This window comes from Pholcus phalangioides, unplaced genomic scaffold, assembly GCF_987345545.1.
Source record: "Pholcus phalangioides strain wild (caught in Gottingen) unplaced genomic scaffold, Ppha-v1.0 ptg000015l_1, whole genome shotgun sequence".
In the NCBI taxonomy this organism is placed as follows: Eukaryota; Metazoa; Arthropoda; class Arachnida; order Araneae; family Pholcidae; genus Pholcus; species Pholcus phalangioides.
In genome coordinates, this window is record NW_028301608.1 from 19685917 (window position 1) to 19706621 (window position 20705).

General features: G+C 40.4%; 1 protein-coding gene across 1 annotated transcript in view; it reads right to left on the reverse strand.

Annotated features, from left to right (window-relative positions):
• Positions 1-3345: 3345 nt before the first annotated feature.
• The window catches only part of LOC149075628 (uncharacterized), a 52341-nt gene continuing 34981 nt past the window's right edge, over positions 3346-20705 (reverse strand). Inside the window, exons 5-7 of the mRNA XM_089243115.1 lie at positions 19024-19349; positions 8392-8889; positions 3346-5949 (exon numbers count right to left, since the gene is read on the reverse strand). Of these exons, the coding sequence (XP_089099241.1) occupies positions 4658-5949; positions 8392-8889; positions 19024-19349 (2116 nt within the window). The 3' untranslated portion in view covers positions 3346-4657. The remainder of the gene's footprint in view (positions 5950-8391; positions 8890-19023; positions 19350-20705) is intronic.

A 20705-nucleotide genomic window follows, 5' to 3' on the forward strand; every position in this document is an offset into this window, starting at 1 on the left:
TGGTTTGAGTGGCAACGTGTTTGTTTTCTAAAGTCAAAGCCGACCAGGATGGTTATTTTGTGTACTGTTACCCTACACGCCGACTGAACGTAAACAAGCTGATTGGAAATTTTGAAAAATGTCTCGCCGACAACTTTCCGATGATGATATTGTTCACTTGCTAGAAGAGTGTGACCTCAGTGGCACGGAAGACATTTTGAGCGACTCTGATGAAGAATTCATTCCACAAGAAGATGAGTCAGAATCTGAAGACAACGTTGAAGTGAATTCTGAAGAAAGTGACATTGCTAGCGACAATTCGGATGCTGATTCTAATGGAGATGAATTAGTTGCAAAATCAGGAAGAAAGTGGACAAGTTCAGTCCTTCCCGTGACTCGTCGTCGCAAACATAACATTGTCAGAAGGTGTCCTGGTCCACCGAGAGCAACTAATTTTGCAACTAACATGTCCGAAGTGTTCAACATGTTCCTTGATGACCAAATTGTAGATACTATATGCACCTTCACGAATGCTGAAGCAGCGTCACATGTTGTTGATAACTTCAACGTGAATGCTTCTCTGAACAGAATGAGAATTTGGTTAGATGTAGATCCTGTGGAAATAAGAGCGTTTTTTGGTGTGTTACTGATTGCTGGTGCTCTTCGGTGCCGAAAAGAAAGCATTTCTGAAATGTGGACAACAGATGAAAAAATTCGTCGTGCAGTTTTTACTGCTGCTATGCCACGGGACAGATTTGTGCACATCCTTCAGTTTATCAGGTTTGACGATAAATCGACACGTGACCAACGAAATTCAAATGATAAACTTGCAGCTATTCGTGATGTTTGGGATTCATTTGTAGAAAACTGCAAGAAGCTTTTCGAACCATTTGAATATATTACAATAGATGAACAACTAGTTGCATTAGTCCAATTAGGCAGTACATGAAATCTAAACCAGCAAAATATGGGATCAAAGTCTGGGCAGCTGCGGACGTGAAGACTTCATATTTATACAATATGCAAGTCTACACTGGAAAGCTTCCAGGAAACCTGCCAGAAAAAAACTTAGCACACCGCGTAGTACGTGACTTGACAAAACCATTTTTTGGATCTGGAAGAGGTGTGACTACTGACAATTTTTTCACGTCTGTGCAAACTGCAGAATTTTTGCTGCAGAAAAATGTTACTATGACAGGAACACTGAGAGTAAAAAAGCTAGATATTCCTGTAATGATAGAAACTGCAAAATATAGAGACCTTCTTTCATCAATATTTATCTTCTCAGAAGGAGTAGCAGTGGTCAGCTACGTCCCAAAGAAAAACAAAACAGTTCGTGTCCTTTCCACTCAATTTATTGATGATTCAGTATCCTATGAAAGTCATAAGAAGCCCAACATGATACTTGAATATAACCGTACCAAAGGCGGGGTAGACAATGCAGACAAGTTGATAAGAGAATATACGTGTGCCAGACGTACCTCAAGATGGCCTCTGAGACTTTTCATGAACATTCTTGATATTGGAGCCCTAAATGCTTTCATCATTTGGATGTCGAAAAACATAGACTGGAACAGAGGCTTGAAAAATCGCAGATATAGATTTCTATTGGAAATTGGTGAGGAACTTACACTGCCAAACATTCATCGGAGAGCAAACAATCCAAATGGTCTCCATCTTCCTGTTGTCAGAGCCATTGAAGCTGTGGGAGTAAATGTTACGGGCAACGCCACAGTTAAATGCGCATCATCAACATCACAGCGGCATAAGATCCAGAAGAAAGGAAGATGTGCTTATTGCCCCAGAAACATAGACAGGAAAGTAAATATTGTCTGCAGTAAATGCAAGTGTTTCGTATGCGAAACTCACAGAAAGACCTGCACAACTGTGACCTGTGCTAAGGGCTGCAGCACTACATGATTCTTAACGATGACATATACAACTAGTTTTATATTAACTTTTTACTGTCTACAACGTACTGTCGAAATAAATAACATATTTAATTCTAAAAGTGCTTGTATCACTGAAATATACTTTCAGAAATCTAAAAAACCTAATTTAAGTAATATACCGAAAAAAAATTGATTAATAAAAGAAAAAAAATTGGGGTTCTTGAAGGACCCCAGCTTAGTAAACAACGTTGATAAAAAAGCTTAGTATGTTAAGGGATATATAATTATTTTTATAATTTTTCTCTCAAATTTCACTTCCCCCCCCCCCTCGTTACATGGAGATAATAGAACTGACTAATGCAGACATTTATCATACGTTGGCGATTAAAAAAAATAGATTTGCTCTTACATCAGCAGCTTTGGCTAGCAGATGGCATCCCGAGCTTTGGCTAGGGATCTCCGGTAACTTCGCGGAATGGCCGGCCAAAGTCCGAATCGTTTTTGCGATTCAGACATTGCCAAAAACTCTTGGCCAATTCGCGAAGTGGTCGGCTCCATCGCGAATCGACCGCACTTCGGGTTTTGGCAGTAACATATACACATTAAAAGCGGCTTTCTTTTGGTTGGAAAACAAATGTTGGAGTGCACGGGTATAAATGTTCTCATTTCGTAGTTTCAGAATCTTGGTTAAAAGCCGGGAAAAGAAATAGAAATAGCTTAATCCTTTCAGACCCTGGTGCAACAAATGTATAGGTCGCTTTTTTTCACTATAGAATATTTTCTTTCGACTTTAGAGTTGAGCCGTGACTTCAAGGATTGAGTAAGTTTTGAGTTAGAAATGGTGAATGTGTACTTTGGGGGCTTTCATCAGAGGGCAGCACTTGAAGTTGAACTTTCAGGGGGCTTTTAAGATGGCATCCAAGAGAGAGAGGAAGTGCCTCCGGAAAAAGTGTGATTTATCACGTAAAATTTAGCTATAAAATTTTGGAAAGAAATCATGTGTGAAGATGGATATACCCCCCCCCCCACCCCCGCATCATCTCGGCCGAAAAAATTTGAAGTTGAAATTTGAATTCTTCAGGAAAAAGAAATTAAAATTTTGGAAAAAATAATGATTTGATGATATTTATGTTTTCAATTCATTTTTTGAGTATGAAAAATGCAAAAACATTTTGAAAATTCAAAAAAAATAAATAAAAATGAATGCACGGGTTTGAAAGATAATACAGCTCTGTTTTTATTGAAAAGTTATTAACGTTCTCCATGAAGAGCGACTCTACCTATTGTGAACAAATGTCAGTCATTTCTATAAGGTAGCACAAGCGTGAGTTCTCTCATTTTTGAGTTTCCTAATTTAGTAGCTGCTTTTTTTAAGGTATTTAATATTTTGCACTTGCTGTAGTCCGCTCCCAACAATTCGAAAAATAATAATTTATGAAATTTCATGCGTTAAATAAATTCAACATAGTACATATGCATGAAGAAACAATTTATTAGTCGAAACACACACACAGATACGATTTCGTACAATAAATATTTACATGACAAAGCAAAGGAAAAGTTTCTCCAACAAGACATTTCATTAATTATTATTCGAAAAACTTTTCAACGTGTTCCAAATTATCAGTCCGATCTGATAATTTTAATTAGTAATAAATAATCAGTCATTCGTGTTCTGCCAGAACATCCCATTCTCGTCAATGAACAGAAAGACCAGACTGTATGAAAGACAAGGAGTTGCCGGATTTAGAAATTCAAAATACGGACCACACATTTCTCATAGACCATGACTTAATAATGTAGGTAACAGCACCAACTAACACTCATTAATCATGAAATTTTGTGGAATAAGCTCATCTCTCTATCATCAACAGATGACGCAACATTTTTTATAAATTACCCAGCACCGAACGTCCGACAACCCTATTTACTATATTTAGCAATACAGCTATCATTTCCCCCCATTAATTTGAAATGAAGTATGTTTTTTCGTTGAATAATGGTAATGAAATCCATTGACCCAGCGGACAGGGCTGTATCTCGGGATACCTTATTATTTCTACACCATCAATTTACTAAAAAGAGCTCTTGGCACGGGGTTCGATTAGCTCGACTTTCAAGATCTGAAACTTATCCTGGAAATTTCTTCTTTATTTTGATTATGATACTGTATAAGGTTCTCTTGATGGCGTTTTCAATCCAATGCATTAACAATAATTGTACATATAGTCCACCAAAAAGAAGAAAGACCCTTGAAACGACCTTTTGAAAGAGGATTTTTTCTGGTTGTGAACAAAGAATTCCGGGATTACTGAGACAAATCGGTTTTTTGTCGCCAAGTAGTTACATCGTGCCGTCTGTTCCGTTCTGTTTCAGCGTCAAAACCAGTTCTATAGGAAGCCAAAACACAGCGCTAAAGACGCCAGTCGTGCATGATTTGATGCGTAGTGATTCAACCGATTTTTCAAGACCGTTATGTCAATTAAGAAAGAATAGAATCATCCTATGTCACGTGACATGACGTATCCATTCCCGTTCTTGTCCTTGGAGGACTATCTCTAGTTTTAATCACTAGTAACGCAATTTTACAGTCGAATCTCGTTTCAACGAATACCGTTATAGCGAAAATCTCGTTTTAACGAACGCTGTTCTAATCCTCCAGAAAAGTTTACAAAGGAATAAAATGCAAAACCTTGGATTCCTTTATAACGAAATTTCGTTATAACGAAGTGATTTCTCCGGTCTCTTGGAGTTCATTATAACGGGATTCGACTGTATATCTTTGTTTAGTTATCCTGCCTAGTGTACCAGACATCCAGAGCGTGGTCATCAACTTGAGGGCCTCTGGATAAAATCACGACCGGGCTGTATTTGTTGTTCGTCTGAGGAGCGGGATTGTCCTGTGGCATGTACAGAGCAGGGTTCGGCTGCTCGGGGAGTTTTGGTAGCAGTATCCCCAGCGCACTGACCAGAGGCACGTTCTGTTGCACGTTGGCTGATGGATAAGACACTCCTCCGTCGTATTCTCGTCTCGGATAGTTATTTACTGGTTTCGGGTCCCGCGCTGGGGGCCTCTTCAGGATATAGTCTTGCTGGCGATACTGCTTAGGGCCTTGGAAAATTACCCTTTCGTGCTGTGGCCGAGGTGGACTGTTGTTGTTGTTGTTGCCGTGGAACCTGTGGTCTACGTTTGCGGCTGGCTGAGGTCTTTGCGTCTGCACGATGTACAACTTGGGCGAATGTTTCTGATGGGTTTGGATTGGCTTATGTTTCTGTTCGATATAAATTGGAATATTTCCTTTGGGATTGCGCGTATCCTCCGGGTACCCGTAGTCATCCAGTGGTTCAGCTTCCTCAGGGTGATTACCGAGGTGGGTACCGTATTGTGTGATTTCCGGTTCCGGCTTCTTGCCGTATTTGTCTTTTTCTGCAGCAGCAGTAATATCTGGGGTTTTCACTGGAGTCTCTCTGGAGTAAGATGGCGGCGGTTCTTTGACTTCTTGACGGATGGAGTTCCTTATGTTCTTAAGGATCGGGTGATTACCAGATTTCGGCCGATACCCTGCGTACCCGACGTACCCTTCCTCGTCCTCATCCTTTACTTGCGGTGGGATTTCACCACTTTCGCTAGACGAAATTATTTTGCGTCCTCTGGTGTGTGGTTCGACAGGGATTCTTTGGTTTGGAGGTGGGTATGCAACTGCTGGCCTGGCTTTGTCGTCCGATGAATCGTAAGCGATCGGGTGAGGATAGACTGGTATCGGTGGCTGGCGGATGACTGGCGGTCCTTCTTGGTGGTACACGACTTTGGATGATGGCGCATTTTCGTGGTGCTTCTTCTCTGCGGATGCGGATGAAGACGCTGCAGACGCCTTGTCATATCCTTCGGAATGTCTCTCGCCATCTTCGAATTTACGATCTTTGGCGTCGTAGGCAGCGTCGTGTGAGTCGTGGCTCTTGTGTTCTTTCACGAATCCACGGTCCCTTTCGCCTTCTTTAGATCCTTGACGGGCACCTTCTCTGTCTCGGCTCTTCTCTCCACTCTTATGAGCTGATGTGCCAGTGTCGTGATGAGCATCTGCGTGAAATAAAGGAAATGACAAAAAACGCATAAATATTTGTTATCTGAATCAGTTTTTGTGTTTTCAGATTCGAAAAAATTAAATTGGGGCACATGTTTTTCCGTGATCTGATAACTCGAAGATAGATAGCAGCATCTAGTGATATACAAACGGTTCTTGACCTTTTCTGTTGCGGCCCAGAATCAACAACAAGAGCAGCTTCGTGACCCACTGTGACTACTACTTTACCGAACATGCACCTCGTACACATTCCTCTACGGAATTTCTAACGAATCGGCACATACCGGAATGAGTGTTCTGAGTGTATGCTTGGCCCTAACGTATTTATGTTGTCGAGTTGCTCTTGTTTCGTGTTCATGCTACCATCTGGCTTCTATTTTCTGAAGTAAAGATGGAAATGCTTTAATTATCAGTATCGTGTTGTAGGCCTGCCTGCTCTCTGCGGAGAGAACCCCCGGTGACTGCTTGTTCTTTAAAATTAGTAAAACCAGTGACACAATAAGCGTATTTATAACAGAGTGAAGGTGAATTCGAACGACCCATTTAAGAAGCCCCTGCGAATCAAGTTTGGGTCGTGACCCATGTGCGTAAAAGAGTTGTACACATCTCGGAGACTAGCGTACATCCCCTCATGCAAAGACAAGCATAGAAGGAAAGTCTTTTTAACAGCTAGGCTGATGCGAACATATATTTAGGAAAGAGATAAAATTAAACTGCTCTTGCGGGGAATCGAACCCATGTCCTTTCAGTTTTCGGGTGAACGCACTAGACTCAAAGGCAACGAATCTCCCAATCTTTCCTTGGAGCTCATGTGCACTGAACGCGTGACCGTACATGGACGGTCGGACATAACTGAGGCCAAAGCTCACAATTCCCGACACTGCCACCAGATGGCGACTTATCAGATGATATTGTCACTCTCAGCTATCTATAAGAAGTTGCGGGGAACCGAACCCACGTCCTTCCACTTTCCGAGTGAGTTAGGTCCGACTGTCCATGTACGGTCCCGTTCAGTGTACACAAGGTCCAAGGAAAGATTGAGAGATTCGTTGCCTTTGAATCTAGTGCGTTCACCCGGAAAGTGAAAGGACGTGGGTTCGATTCTCCGCAACGGGGGAAGTTGAATTTTATCTCTTTCCTAAATATATCTTCGCATCAGCCAGCTTCTAGAAAACCGTATGGATAGCGGAGAGTGACATCATCCTCGTAGAAGAAAAAGGAAAAGAAGATTTCGGTGAAAAAAACCATGTTTGTTCTACTCACACAAAAAAAGTTACTTTCACCCAAATCTAAAATTCTTATCTCAAAGCGGCGGACACACCTGGCAAGCGAAAGAATGGTGTTTTGTATTTGTTCCATGGAACGTCCGACGTAATATTACGTCAGAAGCATTGGATGGATTAATGACCTTAAAAAAGAATTTTGAATGATCACAATTTGATTAAAATAGCAAATGAGGGTTCTTTTGTGCTAGAATATTTTAAATTTTTTTCTTGCCATTAATGTTCGTGCCTGTCTTGAAGGGCCACAGGTCTCCTATCCCCCCCCCCCGCGTACGCGTTTCACGCATTTCTAGGAGTGCAAAACCTCCTACTCATTTGTAGAAGGTACTGGAAACACGAAACATTTATAAACACTGATTTTAAGATGATTAACAAGATGCGGCCCATAATCACGCTCATGACTTCCCCGCTCGACACAAACACTGGAGTTGGGGGCTGACAGGGCTTCAGCTCGGGATGATTCTAACAATTTTTGTTTTTTTCCACACTATAAATTAACTATAAAGATGATGTCCGGGGTAAACCTTGCCAGGCGGCACGCCAAAGAGCCCAGCCTTTGCAGACAGGGTCGCAGCCGCAACTAGTAGAGGGCAGGGTGATCTCCTAACCAGATCATGGTCCGCCGCTCTGTCTCAATGAAGAGATTTTAACAGGAGGTCGAAAACCTGGGCCTTGCTGGGAAATGTGTATATGTGTTGTTAACATAATGTGAAGCTTGTCTCTGTGGAGTGCTTGCTAGAGTGCTGCCATCTGCCATAAATTTTTCAAACTATGGGTGTCTTGATTGAATAATTGTATTGTTGTAGGCCTGTTGCTCTCTGCGGTGAGACTTTCTAACGGAGAGATCGGCTCGCAGTTGGAAACACAGAAAACCAACTTCAGTCGTTCACCAATGTGGCAACGGCGGGGTTTAAAGGGCATGGTGATCTGGTGCCCCGGGCGCTGGATCACGAAGGGTGCCAAATTTTCTCTTTTCAAAAACTTCAGTCCCGTTCAAAATAACGGGGGAAGGGATGACACCAAAATGGATAATGAACCTGTGTGACAGAGTATATTTTCGTTTCTAGTTGTGGCCCTGCCTAGGGGGTTCTACTAAGGATGTGGAAATCATGATTAAACTAAACTCATGAAATGGATGACGAACGTTCCACTCACCATTCAAGAAATATTCTCTCTCGGCAGTGATTTTGTACCCTCGTTCCCTGTATCCTTCTTTCCTCCTGCCCTTGTCCTTGTCGTGGTGAGCACTCTCGTCCTCGTGACTGTGTCTATCTTTCTCACTCTGGTGCTCCTTGTGTGCCTTCGACTCGGCGACGTTCCTTTGGGAGTGCGAGGACCCGTCCTTGTGTTTTTCGGCCGTAGAGGACTCGTGCCTGCCACCGAAACCGCCGTCTATTTTGGCACTGGAATAATGGCCCCCGTACGGTGGCGTGTAATATTTCTGCGACGATGGCCGAACCGCCGACTCGACGTGCTTTTTGGCTGAACCTGACGAGGCCGAGGATCCTTGCTCGTGGGAATTCCTATCGGTGACTTCGTGCTCTCTCTTACGCTCGTGTGAATCGTGGTCGTTGTGACTTTCGTGCTCCTTTACACCACTGCTCTTGGCATGTCCGCCCTTGTCTTTGTCGAACTCGGTGTCCAAGAAGTGTTCTGCAATAAAAAAAATAGACATTATATTATGTCCGCATTTTTTAATATTATGTCCGTCGTAGAGGTATGACTTCAATTTAAAAAATGCTCAAAAGGCGTTCAAAAATCACCCTGTACCAGTTTTGAGAGTGAAAATACAGTATATAGCAAAATAAAAAAAAATCTAAATTTTTATACGGTCCCTTGTATTAACTTCCAATTATAAAGTTGTTGCCCTGTATCTCTTGAGGCAAACAGAAAAATAAAACTCCACGTTTCTAACAAGGAAAGGGTCCAAAGATGTCATCCTCAAAAATTTTCGAATAAAATATCACTGATTCTACTCGTTAAAATATACACAAACAATATAAAAATTACTGGCGGAATGATCATGGGTCACTCAAAATAAATTAATATCTGAACGCCAATAGAGGCCAAGAATGAATTTTGAAATCCCGCAAACCTACAGTCTTAGAGTATCGCCAAGAAGCGTGAGAGGTGATGAGTAGCCAACGGTTGTCATTTTTAATAATTTTTTGCGGTTTTAATAATTGCATTCCGCCGCTAATTTTTTGTTTTCATGTGTATCCGGATGAGATGAATGTACTTTCATTTTTGCATAATATTTTGAGGATGACACCTTTGGACCCTTTCCTTGTAGGAGGACTATTCGCTGAGATATTCGAATTCTAAAATCAGAGAAAAATTAGAAAAGGACATCTCGAATGAGGAGAAAGGAGCGTTGTTGTTTCATAACTTTTCTCTGATTTTTGATTTCAAACATGTTAGTGAATATTGCTATAACATTAGGAGTGACCAAGTGAGTAACCGTATGAGTGATCATATGTGGCTATATGAGTGACCAAGTGAATGGATTAGTGACCATACAAATGACCAAATGTGTGACTGTATGAGTGGTGGTCATTCACTTGGTCAATCGATCATTCATATGGCCATTTACTCAATCATACAATCATTCACAATTACTCACACGGTCACTCACTTGGTCACTCGATCATTCACATGGCCATTTACTCAACCATACAATCATTCACAATCACTCACATGGTCACTCACTTGATAATTTATATGGTCATTTACTCAGTCACTCACAATCACTTACTTACACGGTTACTCTTTTGGTTACTCATACGGTCACTCACTCACTTATATGGCCCCTTGTACCACCCAACCACTTGGTCACTCGTGCGATCAATCACCAAACTACTTGATCACTCGTACGGTCACTCACCCAATCACTTGGTCACTTATGCGGTCAGGGCAAGCGAAATGTCAGGGGAAAAATTTCCAAGGGCGAAAAGCACCGGGGACGAAACATACCAGAGGCGAAATTTCCGATCCCGAGGAATCAATATGCCGAATTTTCATTAAAAATCATCATTGGGGGGGGGGGGGACCAATAGCGTCCATTGAAAAGGCTGAAAGAGCCTCAAATTGCGTACTAACGTGAGAACGTGATCTCGATCTCTCCGAGTCATTCTGTTTCAACAGACGCTCCAAAAATCCGTCTCATTCTATTCAATAGCGTCAGAGTGTCTTCATCAGAAGCTTGAGAGCAAAAAACCTCTTCCAATCAAGTCATTCTCACCTTCAAGGAATGGAGCGCCACGCAGTGATGCACGATATCATGGACCCGAAGATCATCCAAAACTCCTCGTCGTCCGGAGAAGCCCAGCCCCAAGGTACCAACAACATCCTCGTCGCTCCGACCCTGATGATCATGAAACCAGTCGCTAAACCTGCTGCTGCTGTAAATGCCCTGGCGAAGGCCCAGGCCAAGGCGAAGGCTTCTGCAGCCAAGAAAAAGAAGAAGGCTTCCGCTAAGAAGTCCAAGAAGAAGACCAAGGCCAAGAAGCACAGAGTAATAATACTATAGAGTGCGCGCGAGGGGTTACAATGTGAAGCAAAGATCCGGAGTCACGTGACTCCGGTCGAAAGGCTGGTCAGGGAATCTCGCTGCCAATGCTTTCCTTATGGCTACTCGTATGACGATCTACACGCGCTGCCTTATTTTTGATTAGAATGGCCAACACTTGCGCAGCTTTCGGATGTTCTGAGCGGTTTAGGAAAGGGGGACCAATATCCTTTCACAAGGGAATACTTTTTTGCTTATTCCTCTTCTTATAAATTAAAAATTGGAATATTAAATTGACGATGCAATGGATTTCTGACGTAGTCTCAGTTTTTAACGACTCCATTTTGGATTTAATTCAATTAAAGTTCCAAGTTTTGGTAAAATTCAAATGTCATGAATCATTATTAAATGTTTTAATAGAATTTTTGGCAATAAATGATTGAAATTGTGAGTTTTATGAAGTTTTAACTGAAATATACGTCTCCGCAAGATTTGGCGAGATTTGGCGAGCTAGTGAGTTCATTCGAGTTTTGCTCAACTTGGAAGAAAATATGCTTTTCAGAAGGAGAAATTTATGAAAAATATTCTATTTAAATAGAATGTGAGGAAAACTTCCCCCCCCCCCTCTAGACAATTGCTTTTTCGCATAAAAATGCATAACAACCTCTAAAAATAATAGTATTTTTACCCCTCTTCGTAACGGTTATGTTTGCATATGCTGATAAATACAGCAAAAGCCAACATCAACTAAGCCGATGAAAAAAAATCTCTCTCTATCTTCGCATTTATTATTAATTTAATTTTTATGGCGAAATATGTGTAGTGCACGCATCTCATACGGACAGAACTAAGTTGTTGAAGTAAAGTGATATTTCAGCATGAATTTTTTCCATATTCATTAAACTTAGTAACTTCATTTTGAGAATTATTCGATTCATTCGTAAAAAGTGATAAATGCTACGAAATTCATCAAACTTACTAAAAATATTGGTAATTATGCATATATTTACCAACTATTATGCATAATTTCTGAAGATAACGCGCACTACGGATTTATCAAATTTACAGTAACATAAACATTATATATTTGTTGTATACAATATTTTGTTTCCTGTGTGTGTATAGATATTTAGAAAGCTATTAAAAACTGTGCCAAAAAAATTTATTTCATGAAATTTATACTGTTTATATTCACTTCCTTCAAATATTATATATTCAATTAAAATTTAAAAACCCATGTGTTAAGAAATTACTAAGAATTATCCCTTAATGGAAAATAAAAAAATTCCGTTTTCCAATATTTGTTTATTTTATAGAATTTATTTTTTCAAATCTGATACTCCCTAAATATTTCACATAAAAATGAGTGAAATTCATTGAAAAAATGAAGGAAAGTTTTCATCAACTTGATCGAATTGAGTCAAATTTCGTTACAGCAACATCCTAGCTTCTGCGAAAACGCGCCAAATGTAATAGCGCAGAACCTGTTCTTTCCCCGACAATACTGCTCATCTTTTCTTCACGTTCGACAAGTTTTATGAATAGCGTGCGCGGTCTATTTATATCTTAAGTCTATGCCAAGAAGAAAGCCAGCAAGAAGAAGAAGACGGCCGCCAAGAAGAAGAAGCCCGCCGTACCGGCCATGTGATTGGATCTCCTGCGCCCCCCTCCCCCTACGCCTGTTTTCGATCGGACAAAAACACGATTTAGTTGTGGAGAAAAATTTGTACCAAATTAGTTTGTGGAAATTTCCCGTTGAGACTGATCTCGTAGTAATTAATAACATACGTCCGCCATTATTGAAGTTGATTTCAGATGATTTGTCGAGTCGAATAAAATTAAGATTTTGATTTCTTCATTTTGATGCTTGTCGTTGAACGTAAGAATTGCGTTTGGAAATGGAATGATTAATTCCCAAGTACAGTAGAACCCCGATGTAACGCCACCGTTTGTCTCGCAGATTTCGGGCGCCATAATGAATTTGGCGTTATATCGAACCACAAATTAACGTGTAGTTCTCCCCTATGTATAAGTACGAAAGATTTGTTCACTGAATAATTTTAGTGCTAATCGGGGTTGGCGCTAAATCGGGGGTGTTACAATGGGTATGACTATGTATGTTACGTGATAATCACTTTTACCGGCGAATATGCATAATTTACAAGCGTCTTTGGTAAATTTGATAATTATGAAAAAAAAACTGATGATACAGGACCCCCGATGTAATAAAATCGTTCCCCGATATAAAGATACAATAGATGTATGAATTGTCATGTACAATTGACCCTCCGTATTCCCGGTATCTTTCCTATTTGTTATTTTTTTGCAAAATACTGTTGAGGTAATAATTCTGTGAATGTGCATAATACCCCAGTGTCGTTGGTAAATTTGTTGAATGCTTTATAAAGTTATCCCTTTTACCGGTGATTATACATAATAACCAGGTGTCTTTGGTAAGTTTAATAAATACTTGAAATTTTGTCGAGCGGTGATGTGCTCTGGGATTGGGGGTTTGGGTGTGGGAGTGTGGTTGTGCTGCTTGGGGGTTGACGGGATGTTGGTCCCGGCCGGCTTGCCGGTTTGAGTTTTTTCCGGCACGCCCACGATCTCACGATCAATGAGCTTATATCGCAAAAGCGACAGAGCATGGGCGTGCTCGGTTCTATACTAATACTTGAAATTTCATCGCCTTTATCTATCTGTGATGATACATAATTCACATCACTCTTTTCATCACTTCCCAAGTGTAATTGGCGAATTTGATAAATATGAAAAAAATTCGAATTGAGTCTAGTATGTGCGATGAATATAGTCGAAACCCGATATAATGATAATAAATTTTGCAATCGTACCCGGATATAATGATACGATACATGTTTGAATTATCATGTATTGAATATCATACAGTAATAGTATGATTTATCATGTACCCTATATATATATATATATATACGGGATTACAAATACACCTCTCTCTCTTACTTTTTTTGTCACTCACATGTTCACGCAAACGTTAGGTCACTCGTTTGGTCATTCACGTATTTGTAAATTGTTTTTGGCACTAGCATTCCTGTACACTCTTCTGGTCATTCCAATCCAATGCTTGCCCAGTCTCTAGGTTACTCCTTTGGTAATTCATTCACACACAATTGTTCACTCTTTTCATCACTGTCATGCTCACACATGCTCTAGGTCCACAACCTCCAGATCACTTTTGTGGTCATCCACATGCTTATACACGCTCTAGATCACTTACATGCCTGTGCACTCTTTTATCCACTCGTATTCTTTGAAACTCTCTATAGGTCACTCGTTTGGTCATTCTCTGATCTAATTCCTTGCTGTGGAGGCGAATTCGTGGTAACACATGTGAGGTGGGTATAAAAATTCTGGAACCACTCATTGCTCACCTCTCCAATTTCCCACACCTTCGAACTTGCCGTCCTGGGGCTTGACCCCCCTCTGTAAATGCACCACTGATCACTTAAGATACCCGCGGTGCAGTTTCGCATCACTCAAGTGGCCCGCGACACATTCTCAGGTCACTTCAGTGATCCATGACATATTTACAGATCACTTGAGTGACCCGTGGCATAGTTCCACACACTGAAGTATCCATCATACCATTTTTAGATCACCGCGGCACAGTTCCAGAGCACTAAAGCAATTCGTGATCCATTCACAGATCACTTTGTGTACACTACTACTTCACCAAACACCAACTCTGGCCATATCGCTATATTGCAATTTACTGCCATTAGTGAGATGGGTTGGAAGTGAAGGCGGTCATCGGTGAACCGGTCTATCGGTGGTCGCCTCGAGTACGTTAGGGAAAATATCTTATCTATAACCTCCCTTGGGTTCGAACCCGTAACCCTGACAACAACATTCACGATGGTAGACGAACATCTTACCACCATGCCACTCGGGCACCACTTTGTGTACAGTCTCAGAACATTTCAGTTACCCGCGCCATGATTTTCAGGTCACATAAGTGTCCCAGATCACTCGACTGAGCTGCAATACAGTTCCAGAAAGAAAGGAAGACCCACAAAAAAAGAAAAAAAAAGAAGTGCACGTTTTTAAGTACAATAGTCGCTGAGATATTTGAATTGAAAAATCGAAGAAAAGTTTAAAAAGAACAGCATAAACCAGTGGTCCTCAACCTGGGGTCATATGCCCCTCCCTTGAGGTAGTGGAATATTCTGAAGGGGACCACGGGGAAAAATCGAATGAATGGGAGCCCTAAAAGGTGGTTAAGGGGGCTGCAGAGAGTTTTGGGAAAAAAAAATCACATGTGGGTAATAAATGTTTCAAGTTATTTAGGAAAATTTTTTGGGAAAAATGTGAGTATTTTTAGAACCCAGGGCCTAGTGTCCATAGGAGACCTACACCAGGAGATGTTTGCATGCAAACACATGTAAGCTAACACTTCCAGTTGAGTATGGGAGCCAAAGAATAGGTTTACCTTTAGGAGGGCATGCACTCCTTTTCTGATGTCATTTCAAGCCTCCCCCCGCGTTTCGGAAAATTCGCCCTTTTGTCTTCCTGTTTTCAGGTTTCCGGAATTATTAGTATTACTTTTTCTTCTTTTTGTGAAAATTGTTTTTTTTTCGCTTTGGAATATATATACACACCTCTTCATTGATATATTAGTGTTTTTGTATTGTTTTTCCTCGCACGCATTGACCATTAGACGCCGAAATTCCCAGAATTTTACTTTAGTTGGGGAAAAATTATTGTTGTGGCCGGTTGTGACTCTATTGTGAAAAGTGAGGTTACTATAAGGATGAAAGTGTAGGCGTCATCCTTTCTCAGTTTTCGAGTGAGGTAAACCTTACAAAACTAGGGTGTCATTTCAAGCGTCCTCCGACGTTTCAGAGAAAATTCGTCCTTTTGTCCTTCTTTTCAGGTTTCCGGAATCACTTTCTTTTTTTTAAGGGGATTTTTTTTTTTCATCTGAAACATATATCTCTTCATTGGCACGAGTGTTTGGATGTGCATGTGTTTTCCCTCCCCAGACTTTTTACACTCTTTGACCAATGCCCTTGAAATTCCCAGAATAATTCAAGTTGCCTCCAAACAGGGCAGAGGCTATTCTAACCATGGCTCAGCTTGACCCAGGAGAACATGACAGAGACAGTTAAAAAAACAGCTCTGGAAGAAGTGCACTGAGGTGGGGGAGGCGGGTACCTATTCTATTCAGAAATAAAGGAAATAGGATGCGAACACAATGCTGCTGATTCCTCTGGCAACTCCCAAAGGGTAAAAAAACTTTTTCCAAAAAAGTAAAGAGCATTTAAAGAAAACCTCCTCCTTGCTCCAGGCGAGGTAATAAAACTGATCAGAAGGAGGCACAATTCATTAAAAGCGAAACTTTTTTTCTTTATGCTCCAATTCATAATGTCTATGCTAGACATATAGGCTTATATCAAAATTCCGAGACGTTTCAAGTCCAAGGCTATTGCATGGATTTATGGCCGCCGTCATCATTCTACTCTACTTTCCTACTGGTCTGAAATTCTGAAGGGGAAAAATTAACTAATGGACGGTAACATTAAACAACCTCAATTAAGCTTAGCCGCCAATCGGTTCGGTAAGTTTGATACATTTTTCTACATTTGTAACTTTTACCGTTAATTACGAATAATTCCCGATTGAGTAAGAAGTGTGATAACTATGGAAGAAATCATGCGAACATATCAACCACTTATATCAATTTCTCCCGTACGTAATACGGGAGAAACTACACATATTTTTTGCCATAAAAGCTAAATTACCGTGTTTTAACGTGTATAAGGATTAACCCCTCTCGATTTTTTTTGGCTTAAAACTTAAAAGATGTTTAAAACATATCTAAAATACTATACCCTATTTTTGGGACCCAATTTTTGGCGAAAAGGGTCTCTTATACACGTTAAAATGCGGTGAATGAAAATAAGCGTACATGAGAATAATAAACGTATAAATTATTATCAGCATTGCAATATTAGCCTTCTCCACATTTATCAACATTTTTCATTATAAGCAACATCATAGATCGAGACGATCATCCTAGACCGAAATTTGAGAGAAATTTCCTGCAAATTTAAATAATGTAATGATGATTTATGATATCTGTGTGTTTGATCTTACGTAAAAGATAAACAGTGGATTTTTTAGTTGAATTACCAAAGATGTTTGTTACGTTTGATTTGCTCTGTAAAGAAATAATAAATTATAGTGAGCATATCATTCAGGGCCGCAACTGGGGGGGGGGGGGGGGAGGGGAAAGGGGCAGGCTGGTCTTGTGTCCCGGGCGCTGGACGGAAGGAAGTGCCGAATGCACCCTTTAACTGCTTCTTCTACATTGCACGTGGGTGCCAAAATGCTTCTTGCCCCGGGAAGCAGAGTGCACGACTTGTTTCCCAGTAACGATATCAGCTATGTTTCGATAAGGTTGTTAATTCTAATGTTGGCTTTCTGCACATTTATCGACAGTTTTAAACATAAGCAACATAACAGATCGAATCCATCATCCTAGACTGAAATTTGAGCCAAATTTCCTGTAAATTTAAATAGTTTATTGAGACGATTTACCATAATTACCAACAAATAATCACCGGTAAATTTGAAAAACAAAACTGATTAAATTAACAAAAATGGTTCGTAACTATGCAAAATAGCCGGTGATTATGTATAATAATCGGATTTATCAAATTTCCATAGCACACACACATATATTCCAGTTCTGTTTTTAATTAGAGTAAAATTATTGCAGTGGTGTTTTTTTTTTTCTTTTTTTGGGACGACAAGCATCGCCATCTGTTGTAAAAATTGAGGAAAGTGACGCCATTGAAGGTGCGCACGCAGCCATCCTCCTTTTTCAGTTTCTGAACCAGATAACCCTAAACAAAACCTAGTACTTGAGGTTGCAGCCTCTTCTTAACTTTCAAATATCTCGCCTGCTTAAATTGTTAAAAAATTGTGCTGCCATCTTTGGGAAACGTCCCCAAACTCATGTTTTTAAGAGAGAAATCCTCAATTTGTTAACTATCATTTTGTGGTGCCGCCATCTATGGAAAACTTTTATCACTTTTAAGACTTTTCAATGTAAAGTGCTGCCACTCATTCAGAAACGAAATACGGTATGTATGCATATACGAGTGAGTGAAAAAAAAAAAGTACACTGAAGAGCCGAAAAAACTGATACATCTGCCTAATATCGTGTAGGGGCCCCGCGAGCCCGCAGAAGTGCCGCAACACGACGTGGCATGGACGCGACTAATGTCTGAAGTAGTGCTTGAGGTAATTGACACCATGAATCCGTAGGAGTAAGAGGGGGTGGAGATCTCTTTTGAACAGCACGTTGCAAGGCATCCCAGATATGTTCAATAATGTTCATGTCTGGGGATTTAGGTGGCCAGCGGAAGTATCTAAAGTCAGAAGAGTGTTCTATAAATCTTTGCTAACTTTTCCGACACAACTCTGCCTCTTTTGAGGTAACGGAAGTAAGGTGCTTCGCATCAGCGGTTGTGAGTTGTTCTATCTATCTATCCTCTTAAAGTTTGTCCCATGAATTTAGAATCACCCTGTATCACAGATGACACGTATCAATGAAGTAGAATCCCTTCCGCCACCTATGAAATAAAACTGTTATTAATACTTCGATTTAAATTGATCACCGGTTTTTGATGAATGCACTGCATGAAAACAAACGTTTGTTTTACAACATTAAATAATATTTTATAAGTATTAATATTAGTTAAATTATCAAGTTTCTTTAGAAATTGTAACAGTTGTTATTTGTGTGTAGTAAAGCAAGATCAGAAATACTTCACAGATTAATATTGCCGTATAGCTACTTCAGTTAAAGCTCTCACTGACCTGGTTTCACACCCTGGGTCAATATACCGACAGTCAGTTACCACGAGATAAGATTTGGCTACGGCACGTCAAACGATTCTATTTTATCCTAGAAGGACATGCCAATCATGAAAGCTCAGTCACTGATGAACTTTTCACGATGTGCAATCGTTTTACCAAAAAAAAAAAATTGAATAAAATCATCCGACGTGACGTGACATGACGCAGCGAAAATTCATCTCGTGGTCGGCGGACTATACTTGATCTCTAGGTCACTCAGACACTCTCTGTGTCCCCCCGGCTGAGACTCATTTGGTCACCCACTGATCTAGTTTATCGTTCTCTAGGCAGATTTATGGGCTGTAAATATGCATATTAGTTATAAATCCCAACGGTTATCACATTTACAAGTGATCATCATGATGTGTACTTGCCTCTCTCGTAGTACTCGATCTCGGTGCGTTCCTTGATGCCCTGTTGAGTCGCACCACCCTTGTCATGGGTATGGAGGTCTTGCCTATGAGATTCTTTATCCGTTTCCTTGTGGTGCTCGCCCTGGTTCTCCTTGTGGGTCTGGCGATCGTGTCCCTTCTCGATTTTCGACTTCTCGCTCAGGGTCTTCTTGTGACCTTTCTCAGAAGAATGCTGATGCGCAGTCTTTCTTTCGTGATCTAGGCCGCCCTTGGCAGACGATTCTATGGTATCTTCAAGGTGCTCGGCCCCGGCTTCGTCTTCTTCGTGAACCACCGGATATGGTGCACTGAGGAGGAGAAAATTAAGTCAATCTGGTCATTCCCATAATAAGCACTTCTGGATCAAATGACTAAACAATATCAACACATAGGCGGAGTTAGACTTGGAAGTCTGGGGGGGGGGAAAGGAACGATGATGATGATGTCAATTCATATATACATTAGATCAGTCGACTCCACCGTTGACACTGGGGGGAGGGGGCATCCAAATTTGAAGTGACATCTAAATACAACGGTTTGAAAAATTAATCAGAGTTTAGGGTAATAGATGGCACCACAGTTATTTTATTTCACGACTTCTGTGGGAACAATTTCCTAGCCATTGTTTACAGCAGGAGTTCTCAAACTCCCTTCTTAGCTTGAACAATTCATTTCTGAGATATATGCATCCATTGCGGTAGAGAAAATGCGCAGAGAGCAACTTACCTGCCGTAGCCGGTCAATTTGTCGCACTGAACTTGTCGCGCCTCAATTTGTCGCGGTACAAATTCATCGCAGTGCCAATTCGTCGCGGTACAAGTTTGTCGCAGTGTCAATTCGTCGCGGTACAAATTTGTCGCAGCTCCACTTCGTAGCTGTACAAGTTTGCGCCGTGTCAATTCGTCGTGACGTCAATTTATATATTACAGCGCAGAATCAATTCGTCGAACCGTCGATTCTTCACTGTACATGTTCCACGCGACCTTGTCTGACACGTGAAATAAACACATGAACAAAAGTGTATACGCAGTTAACTGAAAATAATTAATTTCTGTCAATGTAGAAAGGTCATCAAAATAAAAATTACAATATCAATTACATTTAAAAATTTAACTGCATATGAAAGTTTAATTATATTTGAAAATTTCAGTTATAAAAATTTGAAATGTTAAATAATTGATTTTTGCTGTGAAAAAATTTCAATATCACGTGGAAAAATTTCGGTTCGCATGATATTCCCCAAATTACAGCGAGCCTATCTTTAATGGTAAATTTCTATCTGCCCCATGGGCTAGAGAGCTTCTCCCCACCCCCCTTCGAAAGTCACCAACATTTACCATTACAGTATCTCCATGAGAACCTGAAATATTTAATTAATTAATAATTCAATTAAATTAATATTTAATTTTCACCGTATAAGCCGCACTTCCCGCTTTTGTTGGGATTTTTATTTCTCACAGCGAAGGGAGTTGGGCACAGATCAAGGGTGGAAATGTACAGTGCTTATGAATGACGATTCGATGAAGTTTTCATAATGCCCACAGGATGAGCACCGACAAAGGCAATGTAATCACCAATAAGAAAGATGACTATGGGTCAGTCGCATAGATGTAATATAACCATTAATCTTATGTTTATAATCAGTCGCATATCTTTGGCTGGCT